Raw genomic sequence first — 20,553 nt, 5'->3', positions numbered from 1 at the left:
CTTTATTCTAAGCTACTCTTAAGTCAGTATTTCCTATGGGATACAGTGTCCCAAGCCACATCAGGACTAAAGGTTACTTTTAATACTAGTATTTTTATTACTATTTAAATCTCATGTTTTTAACCTACCAATTTGTGTTGCTTTTATTGCTGGTGATATAGATCCTTCTGTAGTTCTGCAGAAATAAATGAAACTAACCTGCTCTGCTTCTAGCTACCATTAACTTGAATTCAATGAATGAAGGATGGTATGGAGCTCTAAAGGAAGCAATTCAACAGCAACAGAACCAACTAGTGTGGGTTTCAGAAGGAAAGGTAAGCAATAGGTTTGGGGAGAAATGACAAGAGTGTATTTCTGAGATATTTTGGTTTTCATTGTTACCAGTATTACAGACATGGGCAGATACTTGTGGAAAAAAGTTTTTCCTTTTTTCCTTATTTTAACCATTTACCGAAGCAGCAATGCCTCATGGCTGTGTGGACTGCGTAAAGCAGATTTGTCACTAGATTAATGTAGTTATTCTGTTAATGAGGGCTCTGCAGTTGTCCTTTTGCATGTAGCAGTGTAGTGAGAGCATTTGCTCATGGCCACTGTTTACTTGAATATATAATATTACTTTTAGGACACTGTGGGGATTGGATGCTTTTTCCTGAAAGAACTTTTGGGTGTTCTGTGTTGGTACTAGAGGCTAAGATTGCCTGATGATGAATAATGTTTTTGTTAATGTATTCATATTCTTTCTGAGAACTGTATTCTGTGTTGTGAGAGCACAGATACAAAATCACAAGTTAGTATTCAGTGTTCCCCATTAAAACTCCACTTGCCTTCTCAATCTGTGTCTTACACTATGCACATTAGATCCATCCTCTTGAAGAACAAATACCAAGTGAAGTGCCAGCTGCAAGTAAGCAAATGATGAATTGGCTATTGCTGCGTGCTTGATAATATTTGTGTTGTCTGTTTCTGTTCAGACTGAGCTTCTTTCACCTCCTTAGATCTACCTTCAAGTTACTGATTCCAGTATCATAATATCACTTTAAAGTGCAGCTTTGCATCTTGCCAAACACTTCCATTTCATGCACACGGTGCACTGTCCCCTTCCTTACACTGACAGTCATCTGACCTATTAGTAAAATGAGTCAGAGAGCTAGACTGCAGAAAAGGCTTTTAAAGTGTAAGTTTTAACACCTTCAATGACTGAAACCCAGTTTCTTCTCCCTTGTGCATTCACAGAATTGTTGAATTCTCATATTGTTGCTGGGTTTGAAACATAACTAAGTTTTTTAAAACCAGACTTTCTGTTGTGGTTCAGAACAAGATAGATGCATATAATTTTTTAATTTCTTAATTATTCATAAAAAAATTTCCTAGCTTTACGTTGCAAGAAAAATTCTTCCAAGGATATTTCAATAAATGTGTGTTCTGATTGTGTTTGACACAGGCAGATGGTGCTACAAGTGATGACCTTGATTTACATGATGACCGCCTTTCTTACCTCTCAGCTCCTGGTAGTGAATATTCAATGTACAGCACAGACAGTAGGCACACATCTGACTATGAAGACACAGATACAGAAGGGGGTGCTTACACTGATCAGGAACTGGATGAAACTCTGAATGATGAGGTTGGGACTCCTCCTGAATCTGCTATTACACGTTCTTCTGAACCTGTTAGGGAGGATTCTTCTGGAATGCATCATGAAACTCAAACTTACACTTACGCATCTCAAGCTCAGCCACAGCCAAATCTCAGAATAGATTCTTCAGGATTTAAAACAACTACTTCTCAGCCGGTAAGGAAATAATCTGTCATACTCTTCTTCAGGTTGCAAGTTCTCTTGAACAAGAAATCTGTGTTTATAGTCTGCTTACCAGTATTGTGAGTGCTTACAAGAATCTGTCAACAGCAACAATATGTTATAAAGAATTGGATAATCAGCTTGCCCTGCCTGTTTTAGCGACTCATTCTTACAGGAGGGGGATTGAAGTACTGTTCTACTTGGATTAAATGTTTTGCTTTTTTAGTCTTCAACATACTAAATTTCTGAAAGTGCTAGTGCATGATACTTTCAGTGCATTTCATTCGACATCTAGCTGCATTGATCCAAGTATCATTTAAATTATTTTAATATAGATCAAAAAGTCATGCAGTGGTTCAATAGTCGTATATTTAAAATATTTTAAACACTTCACAGAAAGCAGACGCCTCACCTGCAGTCCCTTACCTTTCCCCGTCGCCTGAATCAAACCCTGCAACCTCATCAACCTCTGCAGTAAATGCTAATGTAAACCTAACTAATGTCAGACTGGAGGAGCCTACTGCTGCTCCTTACAACTCTTACCAACCACAAGCGGGCCCCTTAAGAACATCAAGTACTGAGGGAGCTCATATAGTCCTAAGAGATCAAGAGCCATCATCCTTATCGCCGCATATAGATCCAGCAAAGGTACCTGTGCCGCATTGTTGCGCTGATTTCCTGCTGTACATCAAGCTAGCACATCTTTTTTTGTTTTGCCCTAATTTGGAGAATTCCTTCTAATTTTTTTCCTGTAAGGAATCATTGCAGGTTACAGAAAACAGTGCATCTGAATTGCTAAGCATCATCTAATGTTTTGTGTGCATGGCTTCAAACTGTACTTGTCACTTCTCAGACATACATTTTTTAAAAAAGGCTGCATCCTTTATTTTGATTTTACTTTACATGTGTTTTTTTAGCTTGTCCATGTTCTGTTGTTTGTTAATGAGGCCTTGAGAAAAATCTGTTATTTCCCTAAAATGGCACTAGATCTTTGTCTTTAAATCATACCAAATCCTTGATCATGAAGATGAATCCAGTTTGTTGGGTGACTTTATATACTTCCTTAGCAATGCTAGAACTAACTAATATATAAATTGACTTACTTCTGCTCTTCCCATTCCCTGCAAAAGTGTTCCCCCCTCTGTCCCCCAACACCAAACCTCAAAGATGAGAAACTGTTACCTTTGTCTTTCCCTTTTTAATCTGCTTAAGTGTTTTTGCTTAATAATAGGACCAGAAGGGATCTCTTGAACCACCAAATTCAGCTTCCTGTGATTGCAAGCAACTGCATCAAATTATTCTGCTTTTAAACAAAATTAAAGCCAGTATTTAAAACTTGGGTTTCTTTAAAATGTTACATTTCAAGTGCAGCTGCAGTTACTCCTCATTGCAACTGAAAAGCATTCCTCTTTCTTTAACAGGTATACCGGAAGGATCCCTACAGTAATGAAGAAGCATCCAGACAAAGCTACATCTTAAAACAGCCAGCAGTTAATCACCCAGTTCAGAGACAGGAAAGAGACCCAAATCTGATCTATGAATCCCAGGCTCAGTATGCAGAAAAACAGCCAAGTAGGGACTATGAACAGTCAACATACAGGTATGACTCTACAAACTATGTAGATCAATTTTCTCGAGGCTATGACCCTCGCGTACACTATGATGACCGTGTGCCTCCCTATGAGGAGCACTGGGCATATTATGATGAAAAACAGCCCTACAACCAAACAAGAACAGCTTATGAAAACCAGCCTCCTAGGGATCTTGATTCCAGGCAAAATCTAGAAGAGAGCACAGACCGCAGCTACTATCCAGCACAACCTCGTTTTGAGGAACCCCCCCCAATGAGCTATGATGGCAGACCTCGCTACGAGCACGCACCCAAAAACTTCAGCTTGCCACAAGTGCGATACGAAGAGCAACACACTGCTGGATATGACACGCATGGTAGATACAAACAAGAAGCTCAGCCATACCAGTCAGCCATATCTCGATCTCCTGAGCCGAAGCAGTACTTTGATCCACATGTAAGGGGCTATGAACAAGGTCCTTCTCAAGCTTACAATGCTAAAGCTGGACAGTATGAGCCCTCTCACAGTACTTCAGGTGTTTCTCTTCCTCCTCCCACTTCATCACAAACCAAACCAGAAGTTTTGCCTTCTAACAGTAAACCACTGCCTACACAACCATCCCTAGCAGAGGAAGAAGAAGATCCAGCCATGAAACCACAGTCTGTGCGAAGCAGGGTTAAGATATTTGAAAGAAGAAGATCACCATCTTTGGAAAAATTGAAGGAGCCAAGTGATACATCAGCTGTCAAGGTAGGTAATTTGTTTTTTAATTCCTGATTTTTGTTAATGAAACTACGTTGCAAGAAATAAAATGCTATCTTGGAAGGTAAGCTTTACTGCTTGTGGAATAGCCTCTTAGCAACTTAACTGTTTAAAAGTGGAAGCTGAAAGCTTTTATGAAAACACTGAGGAGGATTTTGCTGTGCTGAAGACTCCTTCAATTCATCTTTCACTAGTATTTCATTCTGTCTTCCTTCTGGGGTAAGTGTGGGGGTGCAATCTTAGTATTCCTACTTATGAGTTATATTAGATGTTAGAGTTAAATGCTATGTTAAATGTTAGAGTCTAAGAGAATATGCTGTGCTTTTCTTTACAGCCTCCAGAACTAGCACCTAAGCCTACACTCACACCTGTGGGTGGTCCAAAACCAACTTCTCAAAGCCAGTATGAACACGACAAAACAACTTTCAGGTAGATGCACAACTGATTAATTTAGTTTTCAATGTGAGATTGGAATATTCAGAAGGTATCTTCCTGTTCCAAGTTAGAAACAGCAGTGTAGGCAGACAGTGTGTCAATATGATTTCTGTGTCAACAGTAAGGTGGGGCAGAAAGTCTGTTCTCATGGAAATAATTGCTGGGAAGTGGAGCAAGGACACAGCATGTTTTTCAGTGTTTTTGAGGGAGAAACTTAGGCAGTGTCTTAACCTTTTTTTTTTTTTTCTATGTTTAATTGAGATAAATAGAATGTAAAACAAAAGGAAAAAGATACGGTAAAAGGGGAAATAAGGTAAGGGTGCATTAAGAAAAATAGCTAGGGAGATTCTCCTTTGCCTCTACTCTGCCCTGGTAAGACCACACCTGGAATACTGTTATGTAGTTCTGAGCTCCCCAGTTAAAGAGAGACAGGGATCTACTGGAGAGAGTCCAACTGAGGGCTGTGAGGATGATTAAGGGACTCGAACATCTCTCAGGGCTGAGAACCGGGCCTGATTAGTCTTAAGAAGGCTGAGAGGGGATCTTATAAATGTCTAAAAATATTTGAGGGGGGGTTGCAAAATGGAAGGGGCCAGTCTCTTTTTGGTGTTGCTCAGTGATAGGACAAGGAACAATGAGTATAAGCTAGAGCATAGGAAGTTCCGCCTCAACATGAGGAGAAACTTCTTTGCTGTGAGAGTTAGAGAGCACTGGGACAGGCTGTCCAGAGAGGCTGTGGAGTCTCCTTCACTGGAGACTTTCTAGACCCCTCTGGTTGCATACCTGTGTGACCTGCTGTAGGTGGTCCTGCTTTGGCAGGGGGGGTTGAACTCGGTGACCTCTAGGGGTCCCTTCCAACCCCTAACATTCTGTGATTCTCTGACGTTCTTGGTTCATGCTGTGTTGCAGCTATCTAATTTCCGTGCACTATAGTTGAAAAGGCAAGGAGTGTTATTCTTAAAATTATGTTTTGGTTACTTTGGTACTAATTAGGTTGGAGTAGAATTGTAATTTAGGTACTTCGGCTTGTTCAGCTGTTCCAGGCAACTGTATATTATTATTTTTGATTAGGGCCCCAGAACCACAGAGACCTCAAGTGAAGCCACCTGAAGATATTGTGCGTTCAAATCACTATGATCCTGAAGAAGACGAGGAGTATTACCGAAAGCAGCTCTCGTACTTTGATCGCAGGAGTTTTGAAAACAAGCCATCTGCACAGGTTCCTGCTAGCCACCATTCTGAGCCCACTAAGCCAATACATTCACAGAGTCAGCTGAATTTCACCAATTATTCTAAGTAAGTTTGGGGAATTTCTTTTTTTCTTTTTCCTTTTTATTTTGAAAAAGGAGGGAGGCATGTAGTACTGAAAGAAATTCTGCCTCCCTTGCTGGGGTTCCAGGGGTTCATGACATCTAATTGCAATTGTGTATTCAGTAAATCAGTTCAACTGTTTAGATGTAGTTTCAGTTTGAAAACACATAACAGCCCAACTTTTAATTGTAGTTAGTGAAATGATTCATTTTTATAGGCTTCAGGACCTTCAACATGTTACTTCTTTTGCTTACCACTTGCTAACAGAACATAGCAAAGTATTTCCTTAGTCTAACTAATACTGAGTGCTTAAACATCTCTCAAAGCAAAGATTTTGGTTTAATTTGGTTCTGCATGCAGTTATTCTGCAAACAGGCTTGTACATGATAGCCATGTTTAACATTAGGAAACTGAGCCTTTAGGGAATATTGCTGAGGCCAGAGTTTAATCTGTTGATGGAAACATCTGTTTCCTGTATTGTTCTCCTTCCTTGATTTGGAACATTTTGATACAGAAATTGTGTGAAAGCTCATACACAGAAATTGTGTGAAAGCTCATACACAGAATTAGTTCTGGTACAGAACTGGCTATCTTGGAGGCTGCTTATGCAAACTTGGAGTACTCCTGATTTTCCAAAACTTGTTTTGATTCAAACTGTAGCAATGTGTTTGTAGCTGTTAGTTTGAAAAGCTATCTTGGCTGCATGAAGGCTGAAAATGAGGCTTTTTTGAAGGCATGAACACTTTAGAAGGTTGCATTCCTGTTTTGAAATCTAGGCTATTCAGATCAAGCTCAAAATCTGGCAAACTTAATGGAAAGATATTGGAAAGGTGTAATCAAAAGATCTGCAGAGTGAAATAATAAACTAGCTTGCTGAATTTTTATAGTGTTAAGTATATGTGCAAGCTGTCTTTCATGTACTTAATACACTCTGTTCCAATGCTTGTCTTAAAGGATTTTTGAGCTAGGATTTGGGAATCCTGTTCTTATTTGTATAATATTGTTTGTTATCACCAGTGTCTTATTCTGTGAATTGAGAATATTGGAGTCTTTCCAAAAGCTTAAGTTTTAAAGGATTCACTTCTTTGCTAATCAAGAAGTCTACATATGGTAACTATTTTTTAATATGCTAATCTGTAATCACTTCTGATTCTCAGTCAATGATATTCTTTATCCTTCCTTTTCACTTGCCCTGTGTCTTCTGATGGAAAGATACGAGTATATCTGTCCTGCTCTCTGGGCATTGTAGGAAGAACCTTTAAAAAAAAAAACTTTAGTTGGCCTCATAATGCATTGCAGTAGCTTTCAATTACATTCCCATGTACAAAAATCAACATTACCCATAGATGGTCCGTTTTGATCTGTAGACATCAACTATGTTGTCATCGTAAAGGCAGGTAATACTTCGGGAAACATGAGCTTTCATCAAGTAATTGTGAAGATAATAACATTATTCAGGTAGTGTTGTGTAAGCCTTTGTTGTACATTTGTTGTCCTTTACAGTGGTGTCACACATGCTGAAAAACCTGAGAAATGTAAACAACTGTTGAGTTTGTGCTGCAGAGCAGCTGGTAGCTGAGACATTTTTCCATACTTTTTATCTACCCCTTCTTTCTGCTGTAACACTTCCATGCTTTTGGCTGCTCAGTTCTGGCTTTGATTGTCAGTTGGTGTGTAACTCCAGGGCTTGCACATGTGGGCAGGTGATGTCTTACTGCCATGGAGGGGTAAGATAATACTGTAGTAAGGTCTGGGGAATAAGTCTTAAAGGGAGAAGCTGAGGGGGCTGGGATTGTTTAGTTTGCAGAAGGCTGAGGGGTGACCTCACTGCTCTCTACAACTACCTGAAACGAGGTTGTAGGGAGGTGGAAATTGGCCTGTTCTCTCAATTGAATAATGACAGGACAAGAGGAGATGGCCTGAAGTTGTGCCAGGGGAGGCTTAGGCTGGATATGAGAAGGAATCTCTTTACCAGAAGAGTGATTGGACAGTGGAACAGGCTGCCCAGGGAGGTGGTGGAGTCAGCATCCCTAGAAGTGTTTGAAGAAATGTGGATGTGGTGCTTAGGGACATGATTTAAGCACTGAATGGTTTGATTAGGTTATGGTTGGTGGAGTTAGGTTATGGTTGGACTTGATGATCTTTGAGGTCTTTTCCAACCAGGGTGATTCGGTGATTCTGTTTCTAAGGCTGATAGTTTCACGTCAGAGAACAAAAAAATGGTATTGTTTTTTTCTTTATCAAAGAATGTAACCCATAATAGGAAGGGACTGACATGGGAAAGCAAATTTCCCCACGGAAGTCCAGTGCAAATAGACAAAAGTGAGAATATTAATGGAAATATGTGGAAAGAGATGAATAGCACTTCTCAGTTGGACAGGAGTGTCTGTGGAAACATACTGCAATGTCCTTGTGTGGAAACACAAAGCAAATTGCTGTGTCCAGAAAGTGTTCGTATTTAGGACTCCCTTTTGCCAGCTTCCAGTTTGTACCCTTTTACTTTTTTGTCATTATTTTTTTTCCATTGAATTCATGTGGTAATTGCTATTTTGTGAATAAACTCTTCTAAGAATAAACAGGACCAAATTTCAGTGATACTGGAATGGTTGATTAAGCAATCTCTTGCTCCGGCATATTCCATATAATGTATTCTGAGTACAGAGGACACATTTTATTATTCATGGCCAATAGCTACAACTTTTTAAGTTTTAAATATTAATGTTAAGCACTAAATTATATAATGTTTTTTGCCACTAAGTATTGTTATTTTCCCCATTATGTGTGTACAAATTTGTCTGCTCTTAATTTGTTGGGATTTTATTTGCATCTTTTCAGAAACTTATCATAGAATCATAGAATCATAGAATCTTAGGGGCTGGAAGGGACCTCGAGAGATCATCTAGTCCAACCCCCCTGCCAGAGCAGGGTCACCTAGAGTACATCACACAGGAACTCATCCAGGTGGGTTTTGAATGTCTCCAGTGAGGGAGACTCCACAACCTCCCTGGGCAGTCTGTTCCAGTGCTCTGTCACTCTTACAGTAAAAAAATTTTTTCGGATATTCACCTTGAACCTCCTATGCTCCAATTTACACCCATTACCCCTTGTCCTATCACTGGTCATCACTGAGAAAAGCCTAACTCCATCCCCCTGACACTCACCCCTTACATATTTGTAAACATTGATGAGGTCACCCCTCAGTCTCCTTTTCTCCAAGCTAAAGAGACCCAGCTCCCTCAGCCTTTCCTCATAAGGGAGATGTTCCACTCCCCTAATCATCTTCGTAGCTCTGCGCTGGACTCTTTCAAGCAGTTCCCTGTCCTTTTTGAACTGAGGGGCCCAGAACTGGACACAATACTCCAGATGTGGCCTCACCAATGCAGAATAGAGGGGGAGGAGAACCTCTCTTGACCTACTAACCACACCCTTTCTAATACACCCCAGGATGCCATTGGCCTTCTTGGCCACAAGGGCACATTGCTGGCTCATGGTCATCCTCCTGTCTACCAGGACCCCCAGGTCTCTTTCACCTACACTACTCTCCAGCAGTTCAGCCCCCAACCTGTACTGGGACATGGTGTTGTTCTTCCCCAAATGTAAAACTCTGCACTTCCCCTTGTTGAATTTCATCATGTTTCTCCCCGCCCAACTCTCCAACCTATCTAAGTCTCTCTGAATGGCAGCACAGCCTTCTGGTGTGTCAGCCACTCCTCCCAGCTTAGTGTCATCACCACTTATGGCATTACTAAAGCTGATTTGTATGAGTAAATCCATATCTGGATGTTACAGTTGTCAGTAACTAGAATAAGGAGTAGTTTCTTTTGATATGAGAAAATAGTAGGACTTGTAAGTGGACATATTTTGGTAGATCTAATTGGAGCAATTTATGAGGCTACTACCTGTGTGGCTGAAAGTAGTGGATTTGTACCTGCCTGGTTCAATGTAGTTACCTGCATTTACTGTAGAATAAAGCAGCTTATTTAAATTTTTGTAGTGAATATTGTTAAGAATATTCTCATGATCAGTTACAGCCTCATCTGAGGAGGCAGTAAGGAACAGTGTCCTGTGTTAAGTTCTTAAACTGCTCTAGCTGAGCTCTTGCATGTCTGTTAGAGTTGGAGCTTTTTGAATGGAAACTGAACATCAGCAATGCAGTCTGCTAAGTTTTCTCTTGTATGCCAAGGCTTACAACCCATTGTCCACAGGTTTATTCTTGTGGTTCATTTTTGCTTTGTTTCAAATTGAAGTAATGGTTTTGTAAAAAAAACCACACCAAAACAAACAAAAACCACAAAACCCAGAAACAACTTAGAGAACATCACATCAATAATTAGAGGACCTTAATTAACTCATAAGTTGTAAGCAAGCATTTTTTTTTGTGGACTACTTTCATTGCATGCAGGTTCTGAACCATGTGGTTGAGATTCTGGCTGACCCTTGGTCAGGAGCCTATGACAGAGCAATTTACTTCATATTAAGCACAACTTTGTGCTTTTGTGTTTGTGTTGTCTTGGCTTTCTTTTGCCCCCTCCATCAAAATGTACTACCCTTCCCCATTTTAGAGTTCCTCGGAAAGCTGGCACGGTTCTGATTAGGTGTGGAGCATGTGGGGTGTTTTCTGTGGGCTTTGGTAGTACTGTCCTTCCCTGGCTAACACCCCTCTGAGAAGCAGTGATTTGAGGTGGGCAGTTTTCTGAGAAGGCAGCTACTGCATACTGAAATACAGACAGCGGGTGAGCGTGCAGTAATAACTTCTGTTGTTGAATGAATGTCTCTATATAACAGCAGTGGGAACAGAAGCTTATACAGCAGATCTAAAATGATCTTCTGCAACACTGGTTTTAGAGATACATTCATACAGATGCTTTTTAGTTCACCAAGCATCACACTTGTGTCGTCATCAGGCAGACATCCAAAAGTTGATCAGCCCTTTTCTTGGTTTCATAACATACTCTTCTAAAGGAGTAAGACTGTTGGAGTCTAAAATTGTTGCTCATTACATTTTTATGAGCATACAGAAAGTGAAAGGATGAGGAAAAGCTGTCCTAATGTGAAATGTATTTTCTTGCAACATATAAGCAAGACAAGTGTTGAAAATCCAGGGAAGGTAATAGTATACTTAAGTTTTTTGTCTCTCCTGCTATTCCTAAACTATGTCTTAAGATGTCCTTTTAGGAACTGTTTAACAGTCAAGCATTGCATGGTGTGGGCTCTGCCACTGGGTGAGCTGGTAGTGCTATAGAAATATTTGCTAAGAATGTATCCTCAGTACATGATCTGCAATATAAAACTATCATAATTCTGTGTATGTTGAGACAGAAGAAATTAATGCAACTGGAGCATAAGTGAGAGTTTACTGGAGTATAGAATTTATATTTTGTTCACTTTTGTCAGTATATTGAATAACTTTGTTTATACATTTTGTAATAAATGGCTTAGTGTAATCTCATTCTTACTTTCAGTATCTGTCAGTTCTTCACCACCTCCTAATTTACTGACAAAATCTCATTAAATATAGTAGATGATGATTGTACATCTCTGCATGGTAAAGGTCTTACAGAAACATCAGTGTTAAAAATAGTGTCTCTTTGCTTCAACAACCTTTTAATACAAGAACTTCTAGGACTAACATAAGTGTGAAGAAATAATATGCTCAAGAGAGAATGACTATTTTCTTTCATTCTTCTATTGCTGTTTGCTTTGCCATCACCTAGATTTCTTGGCTCTTACACTAGCTATGACTACTTGAAAAGGAACATCAAGTGGTAAGACTGTTGTTGCTGTGAGGATGTTTTCAGGTGTCCTCTCACTGTTACATTTCATCACGGGCATTATGTGCACATAAAATTTTGAACACACAAATTCTGAAAATAAGTGCAATATATTGTAGTCCAAAATTCCAGGTATTTGTGAAATCAGCAATTTCCTGAAATATTTCTATTATAAGCAAAGTGTATTGAAAATAAGTCTTTAAAGTTATCTACACTATGCACATAAAGCTAGTGAAGCTTAAGCTGATTACATTTCTAATTAAGATGGCATTGTTCAAATACTAGGTGTATTTAGAAAAGTTGTATTGGAATTCATGTTCTTATTGGCTGATCATGCTTTCAAAAAATAACTCACCCACTTCCTCCAAAAAAATGGAATGATATTTTTATTTTGAAAACCTTCTAAATTAGAGAGCACTTTTTAATTGAAATTAGCCAAAATAAAACTGAAAAATTAAGATCTCGTAGGCAATTGTGCAAATACACCTGAAATGTCATCTGCCTTTTGTTTGCCATGGTTTGTGTTACTAATCTTCTAAAGATTCAATGTTGTCTTAATCTCTTGTGTTTATCAATAAATGTTTTTATACTTGAGACAGGATATTGAAGAAAATTGTGGTTTAATGTCTATAGGAAAAGATGGAAATCAGGTGATCAGAGAAGAAAGAAATAGCAGTGAGCACAGGAGCTCAGAGCCCTGAGGAAACCCAAGTGAAACATATTTTTTCTTTTATTTCAACAGGGGGAAGTTAGCTGACACAGAATCCATGGATAGGCCTGTTGGTGAAAAACGCTACGAGCCAATCCCTCAAGTCACAACTCCTCCTCCTGCTCCCTCAGTCCAGTACACACAACCTCAGTCGATTAACAGTCCTGTCCTCTCTCTCCCAGCACATCACAAGCCTGCACTTTCTGAAGGTGAGCAGTTAGATAGCTTGCCTATCTTGGGTGCTAACAAGTATCACTTATCAGGTGCTTGTGTGGGGGCTTCAGCATGTCTGTGCTGGTAACTGTGTTGTTTCTTTACTGAAAATTGGAGTAATTCTTGGTGAAAAGATTTTACTTTTTACTATAGTGAGATTAAGTTTGTGAAATTATTTGATGCTCCTGTCTAACTTCTAGGTGTTAACAGTTGCTATAATGGTCTCTTCCATATCTGATGGTCTGAGGGAAGATGAAGTAACATTTCCAGTACTTAGAAAATTTACTTCTCTATGCTTTGGACCAGAATTATTTAGGCATGAGTAATAGTTGTAGGCTTCAAAAAGCAGAAGAAAAAGTTGTTTTCCATCTCACATTTGAGAGGATTGCCTAGTCCAACTGAATTTTCCAGATTTGCAAGTACATGATAATATTTTAATACTAGTTTTCTTTTCTGTTAGGTATAAATGCCTGGCCTTTTTATTGAAAGGTTATACCATTGTATTTAGTGTATCTGTTTAATGAAATATTGGATAACTTGAACATGCAAAACATAATAGGACAGATGATCTAAGAGAGCTAAGCTGAGTCTATATATGTAATTTTATATAGTAGATGAAGAATAGATTGAAAAGTACTCTTATGCTATAACATGTGATTAGAAATTTCTGATGGTTGCTGATGAGTTCTGGTAATGTGTTTTTTTTGTGTTGCAGTTAACTCTGTCTCTGACCCTCCTCCACCTCAGAACAAGCCAGCAATTTTCAGATCCTCTAGAGAGGACACTGTGCAGTCCACATTTTATCCTCAGAAAAGCTTCCCTGACAAAGGCCCTGTTAATGGAACTGAGCAGATTCAGAAAACAGTCAGTCCTTCTTACAACCGCTTTACAACAAAACCCTACACTAGTGCTGCAAGGCCCTTTGAGCGCAAGTTTGAAAGTCCTAAATTCAACCATAATCTCTTGCCAAATGAAGCTCAACATAAACCAGAGTTGCCATCAAAATCTCCAAATTCTCCTCAACCAATTTTGAAAGCACACAGCTCATCGCAGCCTCCCGAGTTTGACAGTGGAATGGATACCTTTGCTGTACAGGTTGACAAGCCTAAATATCAACCAAATAATGTTAATGCTGTGCCTAAAGCCATTCCTGTAAGGTAAGCTGCTCTTTTTTTCCTCTTACTACATCTGTAGGAGTTCATCTGTGAAACCTGTGAAAGATGGAGTGTTTTTTTTTTCTGTTTCCAGTTTCTGTTGGTGTTGTTACACTTGAAAGTTTGATATTATGATTCAAAAATTTCACCAAAAGACATTGAAGAGCATTTGGGCAGATGCTTAAATTATGTCCTACGTCCCTGTATCATTTTGCATCCTATTACTTGAAAGCATTGTGACTTATGTTTCTCATTTCTCATACTGTAATTAAGAATCTTCTGGTAGATTATTAATGTCTAAGGATAGCTGCTGCACCAAGTCTTATTAACTTTGTATGCTTAGAGAGAGGCCTCATGATAGATACATGAAAGGGATATTTTTAATTGTAGAAAGAGAAAATCACTTAAGCAGTTTCATCTTGCTTCTCTTTACTGTGAAACATAAAGTTGCTTAAAGGCAGCTTGTACTTGCCTAATATGCTCTAAGAACTGTGTCAAGAGCTTCAGACTGTAATACTAAATTGTTAAATTCTTTTCACTAATATTTGAAGAACTGTTTTATTATTCTTTGATTTCAAAATAATGCATGAAGCAGCCTTGGAATCTTGCTTGATGTTTCAGTAACTCAGAAATGTAATAGAAGAATGAATCCTATTTGTTCTCAAGTACTCAGTTAATGTTTTGATGCTATGTAGATTTTTGTAGGCTGCTAGAAGTTTTTAAATTAAAGAATTTCACTCAACCAGAAGATATGAAATCTACTCATACTACCCATTTGTTAATGTTTTGTTTCTATTTAGTTATATTCTGGCAGCCTGAAACCTTTGTGTGGTTTTTTTTGTGGAAATGTTCTCTTCTTGTGACAGAACTTGAACTCCTTTTATCTTAGTTATCCCACACAGTTGAGTGTCGGACACATTTAATGTTTTCCCAATACCAGTGCTAGCCTCATCTAGGCTATGCTCTGCTAAAATGTTAGACGAAAGAATGCTACTGACTTTCAGGAAGAATCTTGATAAAACTGCTAGGCTTTCTGTCTTATATTCAGCCCTTCAGCACTCGAGGATGAGGAGGAAGAAGACGGACACACTGTTGTAGCCACAGCAAGAGGTGTATTTAACAGCAATGGTGGTGTACTGAGCTCCATAGAGACTGGAGTTAGTATTATTATACCACAAGGAGCCATTCCAGAGGGAATAGAGCAAGAAATATATTTCAAAGTCTGCAGAGACAACAGTATACTTCCACCTTTGGACAAAGAGAAGGGTAAGAGCTGGTCCTGTACACTGTTTTGTCATTTAATAAAATTATTTTTAACAAAAGAAAAATAGAATATGGAAGAAACCCAGTATATAGTATATAATACAGAAAATCTGTTTCTGTATGAAGATGCAGAGTATACATCTCACAAGAAGTATAAAGGAAGCGATACTCTGTCTAGTACTTGAAGTTGGAGGCCCTCAATTATTACTTGAAAACATTTAATTTGTAGTCTTTAAGTACGTGCAAAAAAAGTTAGGTAAAACTTCGTCCACTAAAGGAAGGTTCTAAACTATTTTTAGGAATCTTTGATGGTTTAGATCACCTTACAAGGTGTAGGGATTTGTTTTAGGCATTCTTGTTAGAGATATTTCTTCATCTCAGGACCAAAAGAATTCTAAAACAGATGAATTAAACTCATTTGATTAGAGTTAAATATTTGGAATTTACTTCTGCACTTAAATGTACTTAGCATTTTAATATTTTTCAACTTTACTGAAGAAAACAGCTTCATGGTTTAAAAAAAATACTCTTATATAATTATGTTCCTGACTATCTTATTATATGGGTTGACTATTGTATCTTAGTTTACCGATTTCTTCAAAGCAAGTCTTGTCTTTGATAATACTAGTCCAGCGTGCGTGCATTCTCTGAACTGTCCAAATTCCCACAAGTCAAGAAGCAAAAGGGGTTAATGTCATAAATTTGCAGGTAGAACATTACTTGCATAGCATGTGGCTCAACTCGATCATCTTTCATTACCATTGGAGTTCTAAAGTAGACCTGTGTTGATATGTTTTGTCTTTTGTCTGTTAGGTTAAGGGTCATAGGCTCCTGAGCTGCTCAAGGCTTTATTCAGCCCAGTGTGCCATAAATTCAGACAAGCAGAACATCACAGCTGTGGTGCAAGGAGAAGCATCAGCAAGGCTGTTTATAGATTTGGGGATTTGTTTTTTGATATACCTTCTTAAAAACTAGTGGCAAAAAAATAAATCCAAACATTACTTGCCACTTGTTTATCCTTTTTCGTTTTGAGCTGTTGATAAATTCCATTGAAAAGTCACTGGAGTGCTCTGAAAGAGGCTATGAGAAGCAGTCTTGCTAGGTTACTGATAGGTGGAAAGGCTTGGATTTTTCTTTGAAACTAAATTGCTAAGTAACTCTGCAATGAAATTATGTAATGCTTTGAACCAATTTCAGGAAGAATTAGTAACAGGTTTTTCTTTCTCTTAACTGTAGGTGAAACGCTTCTTAGCCCCTTGGTAATGTGTGGGCCACATGGACTAAAATTCCTGAAGCCAGTGGAGCTGCGCCTGCCACATTGTGCGTCTATGACCCCTGATGGTTGGTCTTTTGCTCTAAAATCCTCCGACTCCTCGTCGGGTATGCTGTCCTCCCTCTGTCCTTTTGGGGCTTTTGGGTGCTATCGTATAATTTAAGTTAATTTGGCTAAAGGTGATGCTGTGTAATATAAAGAATTCAATCATTGTATTTGTGTCAAACTCTCCCATTTCACTTTCATTACAAATGTCTTTCTTACATTTACTCACGGTGCAAATTCATAGCTAAAGCCATGATAGGAGAAAAAGAGTAATATCTTTAGTCTATTAAATATTATAGTATTTTTCTATTCTGTCTTCTTTCTTGAGGACTGCTACAGCTGAATACACTTGAAATGATAGTCGCACTAAAATTGAGAGGAAATGACTATGTACCTCTGATTGGCCTTTGTAACATAACTGGTGTTTGTCTGTTGCTTAATTAACCATATAGGACTCTGACAAATCTTAACAATTTGCATGCTCATAAATCATGATTTATCGCTTGTTAACTGTTTCCATGTGTGCAAGTTGACGCTAACAATTGGGTCATTTAAGAAAACTATAGTGTTCAGTAAAAGCATTTACAATTCATTCTAATGTAGCTGGATTTTCCACGAGACTTTTCTTGCTTGCTTCTGCCTGTTTCTTCTCTACCACCTTTTACCCAGAAGTCTCTGGTGGATAGTAAAAGTTGCAACTAGATTGCAGTTTTATTTACCTGTTCATCTTTACCTCACTGTGGCTTTCTGGAATGAGAGGGAGAATGTATTGGCTTGAAATTGTCAGTGAGGAGCCTAATTTGATAATTCTGGGCAAGTTTCAAGCAATTTCATGAAATGGCTGTGAAGTTACAGATATTTTTGAAAGGAATGTTTGCACATCTGGGGAAAAAAGTCTTAAGGTTATGTTCAGCTACCTTCAAAATTTATGGTGGAAAGTCCAAACCATGAATGTGTACGTATGATTGAAGTCACGACTGAGCGATGTACTTCTGTATACAGCATCTAAGTGTATGCATATCTTCTGTCACTAATGTATCTATCACTGTCAACACCAAAGCACTGATGCTTTGAAAGGTTAAAGCATCAACCCCCTTGATGGGGATTCAATAACCTAGAGGTATTAATGGCAATAATTTTTAGTTGGTTTTTATAAGCTATTATATGCATGTGTTGCATGCATCTATTTAACAATGTGTGTAAACATGGCAGTGTTAAAACAGACTCATATATGATAGGGTCCCAAAAGGTATGACAACTATGTACAAAAATGACACAACCCTTCCTTTGTAACTAGTAGCACCCGTTCATGAACTTACTTGAGATGAAGGAGAGGACTCAAATGATCTGAAAACTGACTGAAGTTACTGAGACATTTTTCTCTCTTTCCAAAGCAGGATGTGTGTGTGCGTGCATGTGTGGGTGAAAGCAAGAGCGTGTATATTTAAACCCTAACACTTTCTGTACTGTAAATATAACACCACATTCTGTTAATCTGAAATGGGATGTATATCATAACATTGCTCTTTTGAGACAAACTTAAAAATTAGGCAATTCTGTCTTATGATATGTAAGTAGACCATACTGTGTCTTAAATAAATAATTGTTTTCTCTCTTTCTAAATTAGTTGGTTATGGGACTCTGATTTTTGAGGTGACTTTATAATAACAATTTATACAATTCTGGGTATTTTCCTCTCTTCAGTCGTCTGCTCTACCTCATCTTTTCTCAATGTATCCATGTTCTGTCCTAAAATTGACATTCATTTGCACTTACTAACATCTGTTCTGCCACATTTAAGCCCCGTATATTAATATTTTACTGCTAAACCTCTTGAAAAGCTTGAATGATTCTGGTATTAAAATGCTCAGGGGAAAAAAGTTGCCTCTTAATGGCCACACCTATTAGAAAGTATTAGTAAAAAATACTGAAGGATTTCTTTTTTAAAGCAGTTGTATGTAAGTATGGGAAGAACATCCTCAACAGCTAGAGGCTGCACTGACTACAGCCTGATCCTTGCTATGTATTTAGGAGGAAAGGCTGGAAAAAGTCTGCCAATGTCACATGTGCAAGACTAGGACCTGGTTGTCCTACAGTTCTGTTTTACCTTTCTCCTGATATATTTGATAATATGAGTTTTGAATGGAATTCCTGCTTCTATAAAATGAAAAATCATCCAGCATTGTTGAGCTTCTTGACTGAAATAAGTAGTCTTGGCTGTTTGCCGTGAACTTGTTTGCATTCTCTAACTATACACTGGCCACTTCTATGCTCTGTCACTACATCAGATGTTGCCATCACTCAGTGCATTGTGTACTTCATTTTGTTTTCATGAGTTCCAGAAATTACATGGAATTTCCATTCTCAGGTGTTTGCAGTCTGTGTGACTGGGCTCTCTCACTTGTTGCACGTATTTCAAGGCAGATATGTTTTGGCCAAGCTATTTATCTGGAAGGCTTAAGAGCACCCAGTGCATTTTACACTGTTCTGCTGTGTAGTGGGATGGTGACACTTTGTGCACAGTGGCAGCATTTAGTAGTAGTTTCAGGTTGGTAAATGAATAATACTTTCTCCTGTTGAAAGAGATAACTGCAGATGGAATGTAACCTTTATGAGGCAAGATGGCAGCTGATGACTTTCCCTGTAACAGAATGTTACACAGGGCCTTTGACCATGAGTAGATAAGATCTGTTGTAAAGATTTTTAAAGTATGTACTAGTTAACTAGAATAACTTTTTAGAATATCAGTATTTCAGGCTTTTAAATAAGGATACAGAATGTAGCTGCAAAATTACTACCATTGTGTCTACAGTAATTTTCATAATAGAAAATAAATCTACCTGTGTGCTATAGTGTTTACTTACAATGTAACTTCTGATTTGACTCCTCTGTGTTCAAATCTGTTCCGAGAAACTTCAAATGCATCCTACCCAGATTAGTTTTTAAAATGTGTGATTTTTTTTCCTGACAGTGTAGAAAAGAGCCAGTGAATAATTGATTCACTGTGAACAGTTCTCAAAGGGAAAGTGCTGTGTTGGTGCTATAGAGTAGAATGGCTTATCCTTAACAACAGTGCCTGTGTGCCACAGAGATATGTTTCTAATAACTGATCTATCCTACAGTAAATTAAAATAGAGGGCTATGTTTTTAGTAACAAAAAAAAATGTAGATGTTTTTTTTAAACAAACAAACAAGACCCAAAACCAAAACCAAACAGATGTTGATTCAGAACTTAGGAGCTCCTGTCCAAAAGCTTGGTTGTTTCAAGATGTACACTGTTTGACAGCAGATACTAAACACCAGCATTGTGTTTTCCTCCCACAGGTGACCCCAAAACCTGGCAGAACAAGTCTCTTCCCGGGGATCCAAACTATCTTGTTGGAGCAAACTGTGTCTCAGTCCTAATTGACCACTTCTAAATAATAAGTTAGCTGACTGAGTAAATAATGTGAAACTGAGATGGACCTTACATATAAACTGAACCACTCTATCAAGTATTAACTGTTCTATAAGTGATAATGGACCTTAGTGTTTAAGCATCTTGCTTTAACTAACAATGGTTTAGCAAGTACACTCTTTGAACCATGGTCACAGTACATGCCACAAGCAGGGAGTGTACAGTGGGAACAAGGTAGGGGTTTTGCAGGTTCTCTATGCTTTGGTTTGTTGTTCTTTTGTGGTTTTTTGTTTTGTTTCGGTTTTGGTTTTTTTTTTTTGTTTGGGTTTGTTTTTTTTTTTTAGGACACTACTAGTATTTGTTTAAAATCTGAAAGTACCAATGGAACTGAATTGGGAATTCAGCGGAACTGAATTGGGTTTGTGCTCCACTGGCGAAAACACTGAATTTGGCCTGCATTTTTATGACTGTGTGTTTGTATCTCACAAGACTGTTTTGGTCTCTAGTTTTTAAATGACTTACGGTATTCGTGTCCAACGACATGGCAATCAAGTTGGGGTAGCACAGTTTAGATGTTTTCCTCTGCTGAGAGGCTAATGCAAACACATCTACTTACTGTATATGGAAACATTGTCATGAGAAAGGGGGGAGGGGGAAAAGCATGTGGGATGACTATGGTTCAGTTGCCTCTGTGGATTTGTAAATTAGCCACATAATTACAGACCTATTAACCAGCAGGGATGCCTTACCCTCATGTTTTTAATAGTCTTAGCTCTCATAGTTCTCTGTATTAAGTTTGTATGGCTTTTGTGCTTACCTAGATAATATATAGTGAGAGACTGGGGAAAGAG

General features: G+C 38.3%; 1 protein-coding gene across 1 annotated transcript in view; it reads left to right on the top strand.

The window, feature by feature from the left end:
• The window catches only part of TJP1 (tight junction protein 1), a 152,764-nt gene extending 132,720 nt beyond the window's left edge, over positions 1-20,044 (top strand). Inside the window, exons 18-28 of the mRNA XM_009994403.1 lie at positions 214-314; positions 1,442-1,792; positions 2,195-2,446; positions 3,220-4,119; positions 4,466-4,560; positions 5,638-5,862; positions 12,391-12,596; positions 13,286-13,727; positions 14,773-14,990; positions 16,224-16,367; positions 19,630-20,044. Of these exons, the coding sequence (XP_009992705.1) occupies positions 214-314; positions 1,442-1,792; positions 2,195-2,446; positions 3,220-4,119; positions 4,466-4,560; positions 5,638-5,862; positions 12,391-12,596; positions 13,286-13,727; positions 14,773-14,990; positions 16,224-16,367; positions 19,630-19,724 (3,029 nt within the window). The 3' untranslated portion in view covers positions 19,725-20,044. The remainder of the gene's footprint in view (positions 1-213; positions 315-1,441; positions 1,793-2,194; positions 2,447-3,219; positions 4,120-4,465; positions 4,561-5,637; positions 5,863-12,390; positions 12,597-13,285; positions 13,728-14,772; positions 14,991-16,223; positions 16,368-19,629) is intronic.
• The last annotated feature ends 509 nt before the right edge of the window (positions 20,045-20,553 follow it).

The sequence above is a fragment of the Chaetura pelagica genome, unplaced genomic scaffold (assembly GCF_000747805.2).
Source record: "Chaetura pelagica isolate M959 unplaced genomic scaffold, ChaPel_1.0 scaffold222, whole genome shotgun sequence".
Taxonomy (NCBI): Eukaryota; Metazoa; Chordata; class Aves; order Apodiformes; family Apodidae; genus Chaetura; species Chaetura pelagica.
This window is presented reverse-complemented; position numbering and strand designations above follow the sequence as displayed.